Below are 20,473 nucleotides of genomic sequence, written 5' to 3' on the forward strand. Positions count from 1 at the left end.
CACTGACGACAGGACACGCCCATACTGCATTGCCATTGGCCGCTGCTGAGGCCTTCGCTGTGTATCTCTCCTGTGATTGGTCGGCGCCGGCTCTCACAGTCTGGATGCTGCTGCAAGCGTAAGGTTTACCGGGCTGGACCAACAGAAGCATCTGCCTGCCGTCTAACAGGCTTTATTGTTCCCCAGTGCTGAAAGTGAAGGAAAAGCGCTTTTTAAGGATATAACAAAGGAAGTAAGTGCACTATGCCTCGCTATTTTGCATTCATCTGTAAACTATTTTCAGAAACTCCTCAGTGACTAGCACAGAGATATATTGCTTGGCTCTGAATCGTGTAATTTTGTGGTATGGAAAGAATCTCCCAGTCTTGCGTCTCGTGTTTCCCGTATATATTTCCTAATGTGAGTTGGTAATGGTTTAACTATCGATTGAACGATATTTAATAATCTAGTCAATCAATGTGAATGTCATATGCACATAAACAGCTCGAGCCCACCAGCAATAATCACGATTAAACGCGAGCGCACGCCCGACATCTGATATTTCCGTTATGAAGCTGTTATAATATCCTTATTAATGTTGAAAAACCAACGCACGTTGGCATTTCTTGATGCCTTGAGACATATTGAATGTGTTGTGTAGATTAAGGGCTTGGTCGCCCCTTTGTGTGACACCCTCGATATGGGATGAGTCTACATCACCATCATCATCAGCCTCTAAATGAAGCCTCGTCCATGCAATCTACATATCAGAAGACATTACTGATGCTATGCATTGCACAAATGTGCATGTGTACCTGTTCATAAAATACCTCTTGTAGTCATGTTTTCGCTTCACGTGACTGCATGCATGCTTTGCAAACTAAAAGTATTCTAGCATGAAAATTCTGATATAATATATGCCAATATATTTTATAATGTTAATATTAAATATATGCTATATAAATAGAGATAGATTCTTACTGTCTTTTCATTCCTTTAATATTATTGCAATGGACATTTCAGCATAAAAATGAAAATAATATAATGTATTCTAAAATAAATTTTAAAATATTTAAAATTATATATTGTAGAATACAGTATATCATTTAAAATATTTGTGTGCAATTTAAAATATTATTTGAAATTATGTACATTACATATATTGCACCAGTTCTTCCTGTTTTTCAATTACATTTATATTTTCCATTGGCACAATTAATATTTTATTTACTATTATGTAAATATTATTTGAAATTGTATTTATTGTCTAAAACAATATATAATTTTAAATATTTAAATATTATTCAATCTAAAATTAAATTAAATATTTAATTTAAATTTATATTAAAATTATATATATATATATATATATATATATATATATATATATATATATATATATATATATATATTTAATTCAGTAAAACAGGACGGGATTTTCAGTGCAATTTGAACTATTAGAGCAGAAAGAATTAGTGCAATAAACGGAATATTTATATATATATATATTTCTTTTTGCTCTAATAGTTCAAATTGCACTGAATATCCCGTCCTGTTTTACTGAATGAAATTTGTTTCCACAAGAAAGATCAGAAGTTTCCATGTACTTCATGCTACCCAGAAGAGTGCCATCTGGATCTCATGGAATATGGCACGGTTCAAAAGTAGGTCATTCCTGAGGAAGGCCTCCATGAGTCATGGCGAGGAACAAATGCTCCAATTATTTTTCTTCAGGCTGTGTTGTGAGGACAGGACAGATGTAGCTCATGCACCGTACTGTTTCTTTTTATAGTAGGATGTCTGAGGACACACCCTTATTCTCCAGCTCCATAGTAGCCCCTCCTTGCACACATACACACACGCCATTCACCATCAGGGGCTCAGAACAGGGGGGAGGGGGGACCCTGGGCAGCGCCATGCTGTGAATATGCCGCACCCACCTGCCCCCAACTCACTTTGCAGCATAGACTCGCATACATGCTTTCACTTGGGATTAGATCATAAGGAAGTGCGGTGCTGCAGGGAATGTACAGCAACAGCTGCTAGCCTACATATATTTCCTGCTAACAATCCCACATCCCAGCACATGCAACGCTGGAAAATCTGGGTCAGAATTGCTCTGATCATTTTTGAGCATTTAATATGAATTCCACACCCTGTTTCTGTAGTGTGTTGGATGTTGAGGTTTGTTGAATCAACATTACTGGAACGTTTGTTGCAGTGCTGAAATTGCTTTAATGTGTCATGAATAATTAATATGTTCACATGTAATTACCATGTTAAAGGCTGGAGTCGATAATGTGACTAATCATGCCAACTGACGATAATCACACATGTTGGTGTCAGTTTACCCGCTAAAGTGATATTCTAGAATGGCGTAATGCTTTGCAACCTCTTTAAACTAATGTTGTGGAATATTTGGACTGTGATATGAATGATTGATCCTGTTTGGATGTCAAGTAAGGACATAGTTGGTTTCCATAGCCCAAATGTGGAAATATGGATTGCTGCAAGCTCTCTGTTGAGACATGTGATGTCATTCCAAAAGTATGGGGTGTATATTATTAAATAAACGGGTTATATAAGCCACTTCCCATGATTATGGAAAGCCTGGAAGGAAGTATCAGTCACTATAATCTCAATATAGTGGAACATTTCTGGAAATTTCTATAGTAATTAAAAATGTAAATGATTTAATTGGCTTCATATGTTTGATAAAATACAGTAAACAGGGCTCTAGACTCATTCTTTCCACTGGTCGCGCTGGTGCGACAAACTTTCTCAGTTGGTCACACCAGCACATGATTTGGTCGCACTTTTTTTTTTTTTTGCCATAACATGAGATTAATCATGAGATGCTGATGAATAGTTTTTCCGTAATCATAGTTAATAGTTATGGTAACAAATGTGGGATTAACATTCAACCCATTCTTTTTCATCAGTATTATTTATGATTTGAATTTTGTGATGGGAGTTCCTCTTTTGCTATGTTATAAGCCAGGCTTCGGTTGCTTTCACTTTCGCATTTGAATTCGAGATCTTAGTGTCACGTTTTACAAGAAAAGCTCATTTTCTGTTGTGCTTACATCTTTACACCTTTCACTTTAAGACTAAAACAAATGCTTGAAAGATTCATTGGTATTCTTCATGAAAAGCACAACAACAATAAAACAGTACAATGACAAACTAGCATATATAACATTTATTAACAAAAATAAATAAGACGAGGCATGGCACACACCACATGCTGTATTATATATTTGCTAATAAATTACAGAAAGTTTAGCAAACACTGTGGAATCAAATAAATAAGAAAATGTACGCCTCCATCGCGTAAAGTGAGCTATTTGGCTGTCGGTGATAGTGCTTGCATGTTTTTTCCCAAGAAAACCAACATGTTCACCTTCTCTGGTTTAAGAAGTGGTCTTTTACTTTACTTTTATACTTCGCTTGAAAACCAAATCCTCTATCCATCATCGTTTTCACGTCATTTTTTCAGTGCGCACCTTTGTGCTCGTGCTCAATTGGCGATACACCCAAAGCGCTCGTACTGAAAGTACCTCTATCAGTCTCTTTCATGTAATCTGTGAAATCTGACTCCTGATACACCGTGCTGCGGCTCTGCAGCATGCGCTGTATGGAGCAGAGCAGACCAAGGACCACGTCAAATTTGAACTCATACGTTCTCAGTCACAGTCTAGAGCCCTGGTAAAAACTGTAATTTTGTGAAGTATTATTACAATTTAAAATAGGCCTACCTGTTTTCTATTTGAATTCATTTTAAAATGTAATTTATTCCTGTGATGGCAAAGCGGAATTTTCAGCATCATTACTCCAGCCTTCAGTGTCACACGATCCTTCAGAAATCATTCTAATATACTGATTTGGTGCTTAAGAAACATTTCTTATTATTAACAATGTTGAAAGAAGTTGCACTGCTTAATATTTTTGTGGAAAACATTAATATATTTTTATTTCAGGAATCATTGCTGAATAGAACATTTATTTGAAATATAAATCTTTTGTAATAATGAAAAAAAAACATTTACTGTCATTTTTAATCAATTTAATGCATCCTTAATCATTAGTATTATTTATTTCAAAAAATGACTGAATGGGTTATAAAGACCTTGTTGTTTTATATAATACACATCGACACTTTGTCTCTGGATTCTCGTAGGTTGAACCATGTCTTCCAGCTCAGCAACGGTGCGCATTCTTATAAAAGGAGGTAAAGTGGTGAACGATGACTTCACACAAGAAGCGGATGTGTACATTGAGAATGGCATTATCCAGCAAGTGGGCAAGGAGCTGATGATCCCAGGTGGGGCCAAGGTTATAGATGCCACAGGAAAGCTGGTGCTTCCGGGTGGCATAGACACCAGTGTTCACCTGAACGAGAGCTTCATGAACGCCAACACCGCGGATGACTTCTACAGCGGCACCAAGGTATGAAAGTCAGAATTTACTCAGAACTGACTTACATTCATTATATGTTATTGGTCGTACTAGGAATTATTTATCAGTCCACGTTATTCTAAAGAAAATCTCGCTCCACCTCTGAACAACATTTTTATTTGGCTGACATCATCAAGACCTCATTTTTCAATCCCTCCTCTTACAATTCATTCAATTCCCAATGGTTTAAATCAAATGGTCCCACCCTAAGATTGTGTCCTGTTTCAGTTGGAATTATGTCACATTACAAAAGTAAAATACTGATTTACGTTGTTGACTGATAATCATATATGTCTCCTTACTGAAACACTGTTGCCGTGGTTATGAATATTTTGATTCCCAGCTAAAATAATATTTAATTATTTTAAATAAGTGTTTAATTTTATACAGATTTAAAGTAATTTATCTGATCATACACCAGTTTCCTATTTCTGTGCTATATCTGTGGTTAGTAAATTCTTTGAATACAATGCTACTCATGTGGAAAACGTAGGATTGAATCGGGTTTGCGCCACATACCAATCCCATATTTTGCCATGTTTTTATTAATTTGTTTCCTTGTTTTAATTTAGATAAATTGTGGCAATTTACCAAAAAACATTGTAAAAAATGAATAAGTTGTTTGAACAAATTCTTAACTCATGGCCACAATATCTAATTTGTCCCCGTATGTCATAGACATTAGATATTTAAAATCTAATGTAAAAGAACTAGGGAGGTTATTAAAATGGCTTAAGGCTTCAGCTTTGTCACTTCTAAGATGAAATAGTGTGGTACCAGTTGGGGCATATAGAGAAAAAGTAGAAGCAAACAATTGATTTTTTTTACTTCGCACCCCCCACACCTTGGGTGGCTCCCACCATCTGTCAGGGGCCTATTATCTCACGACAATTCAATAAGTTCTTCTCCTCAAAAGTAACTAGTATGATAGTACTGCTTAGAGGATTGTACTCTTAATTATTTTTCAAAAATGTACTTTGATTTTCCTTGCATTATATGACTGTATTTTAGGCTATATGAGTTTTTTCAGATAAGCGTTTTTCATACAGTGGAAGATCTGAACTAAAATGATGTGTGAAGTAACATCCATTTAATGTCACATTCATTTGTTCTTGTTTTATAAATACTTCAAAAGCAGTGATGCACTCGCTTCAGCAGCCCTGCCTAAATAAATCCCATGGATCACTTAGCAGACACTGAGATGCAAGAGTGAGCATTGCACACTCACAATCTGCCTCCGTCAACCACAGGGCACGATTCACCCTCACAAATACATACACGCTCTAGTGCTGGGGGCTTTGAGATGACAAATAAAGAGTTGTTATCGACGCTGTTATTGTTAGCCTTGGCAACACAAGTGGCATTCTCTTCCCCCCTCCTCCCCACTACAGCCATAAGACTCGCCGGGCACAGAGACAAATGGAGATCAGATTCTGTTTCCATAGATACAGGAGCACTGCTGCAAAGACTACTGCAAAAGCCTTTCACTCGTGCCATTGTGCTGGAAGACAATGGTGCACAAATACACACCCCTTTAGTGGATGTGGCTGTCCGGATTGTGTCAGCTGAGAGATGTTTTTAAAGAGGACCGTTTTTGTGGTTGAATTACTGTTAATCATTGTTTCCTCGTACTAAAAAAAGGTCTTCTACTAATTGTGTGTTTTTCTGTAAAACATTATGCTCAGACAGATATTGTGGGATATTAATTAGTGGTGTTGGCTAAAGCAATATGAGAAATACATATTATTATTGTATAACTTTTTGGTGGATAATCCACAGGCGCAAAAAAAATACAACAACAACTCATACCTCATATAGGCTTATACTGAGAGATACACCCTAACATCAGCCTAGCAATGCCCTGGCAACCATCAGAACACCCTCAAGCCGCCCTTTTCACTATCTCTGACAAGCGACAGACCGGAAGTCATTAATTTCCAATGGAGAGTAATGCGGAAGCTGTATGGAATTCCGATCATATGCGTATGCGGAAACATTCGGATCCGATTTGAGCTTCAGATGCGTTAAAATATTTTAACTTCTGCGGCTAGACCGTGTGCGACTGCCCAACCGGATGTGATGTATTCTATTAAAAACTATGAGCGTAAGGATAGAATTATCAATATTTTGTTCACTTTAACATTATTCATTAAACACTATTTCGGTAAAATGGTGCTTTAGGATAATTATAGCAGAAATAATTATTTTATAATTATTAAATCATTATTTACGTTGATTAGCCCCATAAAACCTACCTATGTTTTTATTTTGGGGGTCATTTGTGACGATACATTCATACATTAATTATTCAAATCATTAATTTTACCATGGTAAATATATGCAGAGGTAACGGTTGCTGCGCGACCAGTTTGAAAGTTCTGTGCGACTGCCACTAGGGGGAGAAATGTGACAGTCGTTTCCGAATATCGTGTGCAGTGGAAAGGCGGCTTCACAGTGCCCTAGCAATGATCAAACCAGCAGCCACTAGAACACCCTAGTAATGCCCATAATGCCCTAGAAACCACCCGAACATCCTACTTTAGCAATGATCAGAGCATCCTAGCAACCACCAGATCACCGTAGCAACGGCCAAAGAAATCAGTACATCCTAACCAGAAGAACCTTGCAATTCCCCAGCAACAATCACAGCATCCCAGCAACCACCTGATACCGAATGATATGGAACATTATATCGTGAATTAGCTATATCGCCCAGCCCTAATCTCGACATCCCAGCAGCAACCAGAACACCCTAGTAATGCCTGCAATGCCCTAGAAACCTCCAGAGCACCTTAAAACAGCATCGGAATTCCCTAGCAACCACCAGATTACTTTAGGAATGACCTAGAAATTATCAAAAATCCTAGCAATCAGTAGAAAACTTTAAAAAACAGCCTTGCAATTCCCTACCAACAATCAAAGCTTCCCTGCGACTACCAGAATACCCTAGTAATGCCAAAAATACTACCCCAGAAACCACCCAAACACCCTATTGTAGCAACAATTAGAGCATCCTAGCAACCACCAGAACACCCTAGTACATCTGCAATGCCCTAGAAACCTCCAGAGCACCTTAAAACAGCCTCAGAATTTCTTAGCAACCACCAGAACACCCTAGTAATGACCTAGAAATTATCTGAACATCCTAGCAACCATCACAACACTTTGAATATAGTCTTGCAATTCCCCAGCAACCACCAGATCACCCTTAGCAAATACCTAGAAACAATCAGTACATCCTAATCAAAAGAACACCTGAAACAGCCTTACAATCCCCCAGTAACAATCACAGCATTCCAACAACCACCAGAACACCCTTACATCAGCCTAACAATGCCCTGTCAACCACCAGAAGACCCTTATGGTGCCCTAGCAATGATCGCAACATCCCAGCAGCCACCAGAACACCCTAGTAATGCCTGCAATGCCCTAAAAACCTCCAGAGCACCTTAAAACAGCCCAGCAATTCTCTAGCAACCATCAGATCACCTTAGTCTCAACCTAAGAGATCACGCTCATGGACCGGTGGCTGAATGTCTGATGCATACGGCACTCAAAATTGGAAACACTTCAGGAGTTTCGGTTGTCATCGGATTGGTTAAATTATAAAGGATTTCCGGGAGATGTGTGTCGCGTTCTTTAACGTTCCACCTTGATGCCAAACCCCCTCATGGAAGAAGAAAGCCATTGTGTTTACAACTGTAACAATGAGCGCTTATCAGGATCAACTAAACGCTGGATTTTCAAAAGTATGAGAAATATTTAAAGTTTGCGACATAGAATTTTTAAAATATGTCCAAGAGTTGTACACACCGGTCTGTTATTGTAGGAACATTGCCACTCGCCTAAACATGACGGTACAAAACGAAACGTGATTGGTTGCTTTACCTCTCAATCATCTGGCCTCTTGGGTGGGCCTTCGCCATTCAAAGCGGCCAAGTTTCCCAGACCTTCTGCCATCAGCAGGGACGGACTGGGAGTAAAAAACGGCCCTGGATTTTCTCCCAAATAGGCCCACCACAAGTACAAACAGCCACTACTATCTCACAATATTACAGCAATCAATGTATTGCATTTATGGCAAATAACATCACAAAATAGGGAAGTTGTGGCCTAATGGTTAGAGAGTCGGACTCGTAATCCAAAGGTTGAGAGTTCGAGTCTCGGGCCGGCAGGGATTGTAGGTGGGGGGAGTGAGTGTCCAGCGCTCTCTCCACCATCAATACCACGACTGAGGTGCCCTTGAGCAAGGCACCGAACCCCCAACTGCTCCCCGGGCGCCGCAGCATAAATGGCTGCCCACTGCTCTGGGTGTGTGTGTGCACTTTGGATGGGTTAATTGCAGAGCACAAATTCCGAGTATGGAATCACCATACTTGGCTGTATGTCACATCACTGTCACTTTTTTCACTTTCAAAACCCATGGTGACCCTGCTGAAAAAAAACAATAGAAACCATCACAGAAATTCTAATGGTTTCCACTACAAATGCCATTACAAACATTACACAAACCATCAACTTTTAATCATTAAAACGATTAAATAATGGTTTCCTGTAGTGTGTTTTGGGACATGTTCCATTAGGATTTAGAAGTTTTAACAATAATATTATTTAACAACAATAATAGGCAACCAATTACCAGTAGAGAACAATAGGGTCCATTACAATTTCCATTAAAACCAATACAATTTCCAGTAAAACCATTACTAATCCTATTGATGGTTTCTATTTCTATTTTTTTTTTCAGAAATTGAAATAAATGTATTATATGAACTTAAATACTTGAAATCTACATAAAAAGAGCAGAAAGCAAAAATGTATATGACATAATAATAAACCTAAAATCTAGAAACCTGAAACTACATTCTTCAATTTGAGTATTCATATACATATATATGTGTGTGTGTGTGTGTGTGTTGATCGGAGCAATCACCTACTTCATTTACTCTATTTTCTAACTCAATATCTCTCATGTGTAACCAGTTGTTACACTCGTGTAACCCACCTTTATGAATAAATGGAATATTCATGCCAGACAATGCAGAGTGACAAATAGCAGTGGATGCTCGGACTAGAGTTGTCCTGGGATTTTACTACAGTGCTATAGGCTAAGGCTACATGCTGTGTATAGTGAGAGAGGTGGGCAAAAATAACCTGACTTAACTGTTCGCTTTTTTTTACTTATAAAAGTAAAATTTTTATAAGTAAAAAAATTTTTTTGCGGCTCATTTAGGTGACTTGGTTTGCTTTGCATAAAATAAAATGGTTTAATGTTTTATAGATTAAATGAAACAAAGAACTGAAGAGAATATATATCTGCTTGCACTCACACTGGGTTGTTGCGACTGTCCTAGGAGCTGGGTTACACAAAAAACTACCCAAACACAAAAAAATGTTGCAATAAAATAACCGTGATTTTTAGAGTTTAAGCACACTATAAAAGCAACTGATGCAAGCTGGTAATCACTTAAGTGGGTCAACCAAGTCTTTGCGCGAATGATCCCATTGCTTTCCATCCTCTGAAAGAATGGATGAAACGCATTTGTCCGTGTTTCTCTCCGTCTCGAATCGTGCTCACGGAAACCTACACTACGCTTCCTCTCTCTCTGACAGTGAGTTCATATCACACACAGCAGTTAGTCACGCCTCCTGTCAATCACTCAGAGCATCACTTGTCTTGTCTAAACCACCTCAAGCATGTTTACTGTTACAAACGATGAAGAGCTCTTACATTCAGGAAGTAACATAAAACGCACTTGACGACAGGCAGGTGACAGCAGTGCGTAAATCGAGTTACCCCTCCCCCACGTCTGATAGTTTTACTGAGATTTCTAATCCCGTGCGAATCTCCCATTAATATTACAGACGTCCTGTGGTAAAATTACATTACCCCATCTACCCCTTTAAAACTAATCCCGTCCAAATAGGTTTTATGGCAGAGGTCTTCAACCCTAATCAAACACACCTGAAGCAGCCAATCAAGCTCCTCAAGACTGCTTGAAAATTGCAGGCAGGTGTGCTGAAGCCGGTTGGAAATAAACTTTCCAGGAGAGTGGGTCCCCAGGAGCAGGGTTGAAGACCTCTGGTCTATGGTGTTCACCTGCCATTAAAACCCAAAATAAGAAGAAATGTGCGTGAGAACCAGTTAGGTCTGTTCTAGCGCGTCACACACGTTTGAGCTTCTGTGTTTAGTGTATTTTATGCGCATTTTTGTAACGATCTCTCATCCATTTATCATTTACTTTTGTCTGCCATCAGACAATCTGAAGCGTCATAATGCACTGCTATGGGTTGCGTCTTCGCAAGATGTTTTCAGATTGTAATTTTCAGATTATGTTTCAGATTGTTTGACTGCTGACAAAAACTGGCATGCTAACACTGCAAGCTTCATGCTTTCTAACCATATGTTGCAATTATTGTGCTTTTTGTACATATGAAATACAAAAAGTTTATATCAGCAGTCCCATATTCATAATTATGCACACCCTAGCAATAATGAGAGCACCCTAGCAACTACTGGATCACTCCAGCAATAACCTAGAAAAAAATCTGAAGTTCTTACCAATGCCTTAATAATGAAAAGAACATCATATAAGTCACTTTGGATAAAAGCGTCTGCTAAATGAATAAATGTAAATGCATATAAATGCCTATTAACCACTACCCAGAGCACCGTGAAACAATGGCTTAGCAACTCTTCCGGATACATTTTGAATACAGTTCTCAAGTACAGGTCTAATTTAAACTTGATTAATGTTTTCTGAGTGCTGTTATGTATCGTGCCATTTCATGCAAAGCTTTTGTGAGCATGTTGGCATTATGTTATGTTGTTGTTGGCCCATTAAACCAAGTGATTTGTATTCATTCTGTATGGATCCCTCAGCAGTCAGTCTGTTGTTTGATTATTTCCAGGCTGCTCTGGCTGGAGGCACCACTATGGTAATTGGTCATGTGCTGCCAGAGAAGAACGAATCATTGCTGGACGCTTATGAAAAGTGCCGCTCTCACGCTGATGCCAAGGCCTGCTGTGATTACGCTCTTCATGTGGGAGTGACCTGGTGGGGACCAAAGGTACAAAGTGTGTTTGCTGAGTATGCAAACTCTGTCTCCATAGTTGAGTTTCTGTAATTGATTCAGTGCTTTTCCTGTTTATCACTGTGAAGCCTCTTTGACACAATATGTGTTGTATAAAGTGGTTTAGAAATAAAGGTGACTTGACTTGTCTTGTCATCACAGGTTAGGGCTCAAATGGAGACACTGGTGCGGGAAAAAGGGGTGAACTCCTTCCAGATGTTCATGGCATATAAGGACATGTACATGCTTAGAGACAGCGAGCTGTTTCAGGCCCTGCAGAACTGTAAGGACATCGGTGCTGTGGCTCGCGTCCATGCGGAGAATGGAGAGCTGGTTGCGGAGGTATAAATCAGGGAACTGGTGCAAAACCATAATATAGAAACAAATTCTGCTCCAAAACCTAGTGAGCTGTGTACAGGCAGCAGCTTCACACATGAGAAATAGCACTATTAATTTTTATCAATAATTATCGGCGTTATGTGAAATGACTGACCTTACTTTTGAACAGTAGTGTATGTGATGCTGCCTTTATTTTGGTCAAAATTATCATGAATAATGTTGGCATCTTTCTTCCTGCATAGTCGTTATTTATCATGTTATTGCATGTTTTTATTCATTCACACTAGGGCGCCAGAGAAGCCCTGGATCTGGGTATTAGTGGACCAGAGGGCATTGAGATAAGCAGACCTGAGGAGGTAAAGTAACCATTCAAATCCTGGGACCATGAAATTGTTTTCCTTTAAGATATTAGATACAACCACTCTCTCTCCTGCTCCTAGTCTTTCCCGTCTCCATATTGCATTTCTATGGACTATTAATACTCTTAGGCATCTGTTCATCATTAGGTTTCACTGGTGACTTTTGTGTTTTCTCACTTACCTTGGGAATTTTCCATGTGCAGCTGGAAGCAGAGGCCGTCCACCGAGCTATTACCGTCTCTAACAGAGTGAGTATGATGTACAAGAGTGTTGATGTATTTTGTTCATTATTTACAGCTCCAATGACAGCCCAAACTGCTGTTACTGGTTCCGAAGTGCTTTTTGAAATACTAACATAGACTTGGGTGATTACAATTGGGCCTTTTCTAAGCAAGATGCTGTATCCGTAATTCTACACATGAGCGGTTTAGTGTTAAATATAACAAACAAAGATTCTGTATTTCAGAATTAAAACACATGGGTAATGTAAACACTGAAAACATATTGCAGATCTGCTCTTATTCAGTAATTTGACAGTTTTTGACAGTAATATTACGCAGCGCTTGAAAGTAGTCCCCAGCTATATCATAACTAGTTACCTAGCTGGGGACTACTTTCAGGTGCTGCGTAATATCATTGCGGCTGCTGCACCCATGGTACAGCAGCAGAGTCCCTTGATTATTACGCCGGAATGAGAGTATAGTTCCTAGCAATATCGGCCTAGAAAATCGCACCTTTTCATTTTCCGTCGGTCTTAGTACACGATGTAACTACAGAAGAGTCAAGTTTTAAATAGGAAAAATATCGAAACTCTTTGGTCATTTTTGAGCGAGATGCTAACGGTCTAATCAGATTCAATGATCTATGCTAAGCTACACTAAAAGTGCTACCGCCAGACCCAGAGATCGGCTGAATGGATTCGAAAACGGTAAAACTCAACTGTTTAACTCTTGGGGAGTTGGAAAATGAGCCTATTTTAAAAAAAGTGGAGTGTTCCTTTAAGGACTTTAAATGTGATCAGCATTGTTTCTGTTTTTTTGTCTCTTAGGCCCACTGTCCCATATATCTTGTGAATGTGTCCAGCATTTTAGCAGGGGATGTTTTAGCATCCGCTAAAATGCAGGGTAAGAGCCAGGCAATGTCACTCAAGGCCAATTCACAGTCACTTTAATATATGACATCCGAATCTTCACCAGTAAATGACACAATGTGACGCCAAATACTGAAACGTGATTGGTCGACAGGGAAAGTGGTGCATGGAGAGACGACCACTGCTCATGCTGTCTTAAACGGGATGCAGTACTACCACCAGGACTGGGCTCACGCAGCTGCTTTCGTCACTGTGCCACCACTCAGACTCGACCCCAACACACCCAATTACCTGCTCAGCCTTCTGGGAAAGTAAGTGGATTGACCGTGTACTGAGTAGTTTCATTTAGTGACTATTGATCTGCACAAATTTAGTCATTTTGTCATATCTGTACAGTCACATAAAAGCCTTTTCACTGTGATGCAGTGACACTCTGAACGTTGTGACATCGGACCACCGACCTTTCACCACTAAACAGAAGGCCATGGGCAAAGACGACTTCACTAAAATCCCTCACGGTGTTCCTGGGGTTCAGGACCGCATGAGTGTTATTTGGGAGCGGGGAGTGGTATGTTTCAGTTAATATAGCCAATATAATGTTAATATAATGTTTCATTTGCACCAAAGAGTATAGAAGCCCAAGAGGCGAAACGCAATAGAACGCTCCATAGCAACAGTTGCGCTGAAAACTACACAAAAACGTAGTAGAATAACAAGAGCCAGTCGCGCTTGACCAACTTACAATAACACATTTAAAGTATATATGTATATATATTTTTATCATACTTAAATATAAAGATTATAGATAGGTCCCCTCCACCAATTGACTAGACTGCTTCTGCTTACTGTTTGCAAAGTAAAAAGATTAAATCAACAACTGTTTGGTTTTCCAAGTTCCTCAAAATAGCATTTCTGTTCAGCAGCAAAAGAAACTCACTCAACTTTTGAGTAAATGATGGTATAAAAATAAAACACTATGACAGAATTTTTATTTTTGGGTGAACTATTCTTTTAACATTAATAAAACAACAAAACGCAAAGATACTCACCAATTATTTTGATGCCTTTGTGTAATAAAATATACAGTACTAACAGTAATATTGTGAAATATTATTATAATTTAAATTTTAAAAAGTATATTTTTAAACCTAATTTTTAAAATCTAATTAATTGATTCCTTAATTGATTGATTAACTAATTAATTGATTGCAGAGTCTTTAGTGTCAAAATTAAAACCGCTTGTTTGTTTGTTTGTTTTTGAAACCGTGCTGCATTTTTTTCAGGGATATTTGATGAATAGAAGGTTCAAAAGAACACCATTTATTTGAATATTTATTTTGTAGCATAAATGTGTTTATTGTCACTTCTGATCAATTTAAGGCATCCTTGCAGAATAAAATTATTAATTTCTTTATAAAAAAATCTTTCTGACCTCAAACCTTTGAATGGTAGTGTATATAAATAATATTTAACAAAAGTAATGAATTATATAACAATATTGTATTAATATAACATATTATAGACAGTTAACTTGCTGCTCAAACCACAGCAAAGACAAAAAATCATGGAGAGGACAGGAAATGACCGATGCATGGAGAATAAAAACTTTTTTAGCTCATTCTATCTTTCTTCATAGGTCGGAGGCAAGATGGATGAGAATCGTTTTGTTGCTGTCACAAGCTCCAATGCTGCAAAGATCTACAACCTTTACCCCAGGAAGGGCAGGATCATCCCTGGAGCCGATGCTGATGTGGTCGTCTGGGATCCAGAATCAACAAGGTCTCCAAAATAATGTATTCAATTCAAATCAGCTGAGAATTTAAAAAACATTCCATATACTAAGTATTGTAAAATGAAATTACATATTTTTAAATGGTTTTGTGTGTCTGTAGGACCATCTCTGTGACCACTCAATGGCAGGGTGGAGATGTAAATCTGTACGAGAACCTACGTTGTCACGGCATCCCGCTGGTAACCATCAGCCGCGGTCGCGTGGTCTATGAAAACGGCATTTTCACCTGTGCTGAGGGCTCAGGAAAGTTCTACCCTCTCCGAACCTTCCCAGACTACCTCTACAAGAAAATGGTGCAGCGGGAGAAGGTACTCAAAGCACAACTCTCACTCCAGTAGATCTTGTTTTTTATTAAAGTGTATGGCAGTGCCTCGACTGTTTGGTTGTGACCCTCTTCTCTCAGTGTCAAGCACTCAAGGGGGTGGAGCGTGCGCCCTACACTGGAGATGTAGCTGCAGTGCAGAATTCAGGGAAGAAGGAAGTGGGCCCTTCAGATGGGGACATGAACCCACGACCCTGCACGCGCCACGGGGGAATGAGAGACCTACATGAGTCCAGCTTTAGTTTGTCTGGTACAGTAGTCTACATTAAATCTAATGAAAAAAAGTTCTATACTTGACACTAAAACACACACACAAACAGCAAAAGGAGGAGGCAAGGAGGCAGTGCCTCTTCAAAAAATTGGATGAGAATATAAAATCATAGTACAAAAATAAAACAATGCAAATATTACAAAATATGACACAAAAAGTGACATAAAAATATCTTGTTTTTCTAAGGTAAAATTGTCTAACAGATACACCAGCGGGTAAAGTTACAGCGAGAGTTTAATAAGTTTATTATTAAAAAGAACAGCTATAAACAAAATATATAGGCTAATTGTTTAAGTAAAATATATTGTTTAAATTGTTACTGCTTGAGTTATTATTTTGGAATAAATGCAAATTGCTTAAAAACACTAAACTTATGAGACTTGGTTTTAATAAATAGAATAGCCTATTATTGTTAATGTAAAATCCAAAATAGATTTTTTTTCTGATAGCGTAAATAATGTTTATGGAAGCAAGAAAATGGGACAGGGACATGAATTTACATTTGTTAAATAACAAATAACAAAAAAACTTTGCCTCCTCATTTCAGAATACTACTGCATGCCATATATATATATATACTGTATATAGTTGCATAGCCTATTTTTAATGCCAGTACAATGTCAGTAAAAATATTTATTGACATTTTCCCTGGATTTTTTATTGTAATGCAAAAAAGTCTCATTCTCTTCCTTTTTACAGTTATTACAATTACATTGTTAAATGTTTTGATTAATTTCCTACAATCAGAACATAATTTTACATAATCATACATGCACACATACTTATATATACAGTCGTGGTCAGAATTATTGGCACCTTTGGTAAATATGATCAAAGAAGGCTCTGAAAATAAACCTGCATTATTAATCCTTTTGATCTATTTTTTTTAAATCACAAAAATCTATCCTTTCATTGAACTAAAACAATTGAAAATGGGGGAAAATCTCATAAAATAAATGTGTTTCTCAAATACACGTTGGATACAATTATTGATACCCCTAGAGTAAAATATATCTGAAGTATATTCCCATTCTTATTCACAATTTTGAGCACTCCAGGGTGAAATTATCCAGCAATTTGCTTCCTGTTTCACAGAAATATAAATAGGAAAACAAAATCCAAATTCCCTTAATCATCCATCACAATGAGAAAAACAGAAGAATATATTTCTGATGTGCAGCAAAAGATAATTGAGCTTCACAAATTAGTGAAGTGGCTTTAAGAAAAGAGCTAGAGCAGTGAAAATTCCCATTTCCACCATCAGGGCAATAATTAAGAATTTCCAATCAACATAAAATGTTATGAATCTGCCTGGAAGAGGACGTGTGTCTATATCGTCCTAATGCATGGTGAGGAGGAGAGTTTGAGTGGCTAAAGACTCTCCAAGGACCACAGCTGGAGAATTGCAGAAAATAGTCAAGTCTCGGGGGCAGAAAACCTTAAAAAAAAACCTTAAAAAAAAAATAGTCAAACAGCACCTACATCACCACATGTTGTTTGGGAGGGTTTCATGAAAAATTCTCCTCACTCATCACTCAATGAGCTTTTTAGCAGCAAACACTCTAGTTACCATGTTCTGAACATCACATCTTGATGGGTTACAATGAAATGTACAATGAAATATACTGCTGTATTTTTTATATTGTGGGCCTATATTTCTGCTGGAGGTCCTGGACATCTGGTTTAGACACATAACATCATGGATTATATCAAATACCAACAGATAAAAAAAATCAACAAGTGACTGACTCTGTTCGAAATCTTATAATGGGCCATGTTTGGATCTTCCAACCGGACAATAATCCAAACACAAACCTCAAAAACAACACAAAAATGGGTCACTGGGCACAAAACCAAGCTTCTGCTGGCCACTCTGACCTGAACCCTGTAGAAAATGAGTGAGGTGAACTGAAGAGAAGCACCATCATGGAGCTGTGAATCTAAAGGGTCTGGAGAGATTCTAGATGAAGGAATGGTCTCTGATATCTTGTCAGGTGTTCTCTAAAAAACATAAATGATATGTCCTCCCATTTTAAATTATTATCCAATGAAAGGTTAGATTTTTGTGAAGTTTTTAAATAAAGATCAACAGGATTAACAATGCAGATTAATTTTCACAGCCTTCTTTGATCATATTTACCAAGGGTGCCAATAATTCTGACCACGACACGTGTATACAGTCATGGCCAAAAATATCAGCACCCTTACAATTGTGTCAGAAAATGCAACCCTTCTCTCAGAAAATTGTTGCAGTTCTCTGGAGATGGACTTGTAGCCTTGAGATTGTCCATGTTTTCCCACAATTTTTTCTCTCAAATCCACAGACAACTCTTTACACTTCTTTCTTTTCACCATGCTCAGTGTGACACACAACACAAAGGTTGAGTCAACTTTTCTTCATGTTAACTGGTTGCAAGTGTGATTACTATATTGCCCACACCTGTTACTTGCCGCAGGTGTGTCTAAATACAAATTACAGGAGCATCACATGCTTGAAAAGCAATTATTTCTTACAATTTTGACAAGGTGCCAATAATTTTGTCCAGTCCATTTTTTGAGTTCTGTGTGAAATTTTATCAAGTTTGATTTTTCTTCTCAGTTTTTTTTTTGTGTGTGTTGTTGCAATGCAAACAAAAACAATAAGCACGTGAATACCAAAACATTTGCAATTGGAACAATTTTCTGAGAGAAGTGCTGCATTTTCTGACAGAATTGCAAGTGTGCCGATATTTTTGGCTATGACTGTATATATATATATATATATATATATATATATATGTATGTGTGTGTGTGTGTGTGTATGTTTACATAATTATAAAATTAATATAAAATTGTCTAAATCGTATTTCTGTTTAATATATTTAATTATATATTTAAAAAATAATATAGAAATGAAAAATATATAAATTTATAAACTATGTAAATGTGTTTATTTACAATTACAGTAACCTGTGTAGCTCAACAGTCTTTATTTTTGGCTAGGTGCCCAAATTGATGATAATGTTCCAAAGAGAGCTTCCGCAAGGATTCTGGCGCCCCCTGGTGGTCGTTCTAGTGGAATCTGGTAACATTTCGGATCAACACTCGTGGAAGTCTTCAGCTGAACGCCTACATTTTTGACAACCTCACATCTGATGAAAATCATTTAATTTTAATCACTTGCAACTAAATTCCTGTGTTTTTCTTATATATGTGCGTGTATACAAGGGAAAAATATATTTGTGTGGAAATTGGAAAACAAGGTATATGTTGGAAATACTTGTAAGAGATTTGGTAATCCAAAATGTTACAGGGTGTTTTGTTCTTCATATTCAGTCAAATGAAATAGTGAAGGTTGTGTTGTAGTGCTAAATAAATGACATATCCTTTTACTAATTGTTTTTGTTTAACAACATTAACAACAGTACGTTCTACGCAAACTGCCATTTAAACTGTTTTAAAGATAGCAACTGGAAAGTTGTTTAAGAATGGGAATATTATTAGTTTGTGTATTTGGTCATGGCTTGAAAATGTGAACCATTGTAAAGTTATTTAATATTTGATCTGTTTTAATGTGTTGGCAGATGACTATACATTTACCTCAGTGTTTATATCTGGAGTTACACGCTCTGCCTCTCTACACTTACAACTCTTACAGTGACCAATCGACAACACTTTGTGACAGCAGGTACAAACTCATTTTTGCTTTGTGTCAAGGTGTTAATATTTGTTCTTATTTTTATTATCTTATTTTTGACACTAAAATTTCAAAGGCAATGCGAGATATTTGATCGTTTCTCTGTCATATTTTTAGTTTTAGTTCATGACACAGGTCACTTGTATTGCTTATACATTCAAAAAAGTAATTTATAAGAAGCGTTTTCAATTTTCCTTATGTCGTTTATAAGCACACGTACCTGACCTTCTAAAATGTGAATTGAGAATAGCATTGTTTACAATGTTACATATCAAATTTAGCTGTGTAACTAATCCAAAAATGTATTGATCTTTCATTTTTAACTGACCAGATTTTCTTTTTATCCACTAAGTCTACATTCCCTGTTAGTGTTACAGGCACTTACGAGTTATTCTTCATAACAATAGCATAATTTCTGCAGTGTAGCTGTATATCTATTCTAGAATTAACTGTTAGCCGAACACTGAACTGTAATGACAGTTGAATTTCATCAGTTGTTCACTGAACACTGTGCATTAGTGACTATTGATCTGCATGTTCCAAAAACAAGTCAGAAAATTTCTGCTTCACTTCTAACCAACCCTGTTAAAAGACACCAGTCAGCTAACTGAGGCATGTGTTCTGTTTGTACATGTATGTCTAACTAAGCACTTGAATACCTTCTGTAGAGACCGTTCGAAACACAGTAACTTTAGCTGTACAATGTTCCAGTGACACAAGCAGTAGAATGGCAAGAACATTTCTGTTGGTGCTGAATATTCATGTATTTTTTTATTCTGAATTTTCAGTATGCTTTTCAATTTTTTAATATGAGCTGTGTATGCACTACAGTTGTACGTATTATGTTTATCTCATGAAAAAGTGCAAATAAACCCTCTTCAACCTCATGACTGCATGTATCATTGAATAAAATGCAACATAGAATATTCTATATACATTGATTTTATATACGTTATTAAATAACTATAATTCATTAGTAATTAACAAACATGTTTATAATATATACTGTATACAATCATGGTCAGAATTATTGGCACCCTTGGTAAATATGATCAAAGAAGGCTCTGAAAATAACCTGCATTATTAATCCTTTTGATCTTTTATTTAAAAAGA

The 20,473-nt window shown here is 37.3% G+C and overlaps 1 protein-coding gene across 1 annotated transcript; it reads left to right on the forward strand.

Annotated features, from left to right (window-relative positions):
* Positions 1-94: 94 nt before the first annotated feature.
* On the forward strand, positions 95-20,246 carry dpysl5a (dihydropyrimidinase like 5a). The gene is made up of 13 exons (XM_079442909.1): positions 95-232; positions 4,160-4,428; positions 11,350-11,508; positions 11,674-11,853; positions 12,138-12,206; positions 12,413-12,457; positions 13,258-13,333; positions 13,454-13,610; positions 13,726-13,867; positions 14,936-15,078; positions 15,192-15,399; positions 15,495-15,663; positions 18,667-20,246. Exons 2-13 carry the CDS (start codon positions 4,168-4,170, stop codon positions 18,750-18,752), a joined length of 1,695 nt encoding a protein of 564 aa, XP_079299035.1. The 5' UTR covers positions 95-232; positions 4,160-4,167; the 3' UTR covers positions 18,753-20,246.
* Positions 20,247-20,473: the final 227 nt, after the last annotated feature.

The sequence above is a fragment of the Barbus barbus genome (assembly GCF_936440315.1).
Source record: "Barbus barbus genome assembly, chromosome: 20".
Taxonomy (NCBI): domain Eukaryota; kingdom Metazoa; phylum Chordata; class Actinopteri; order Cypriniformes; family Cyprinidae; genus Barbus; species Barbus barbus.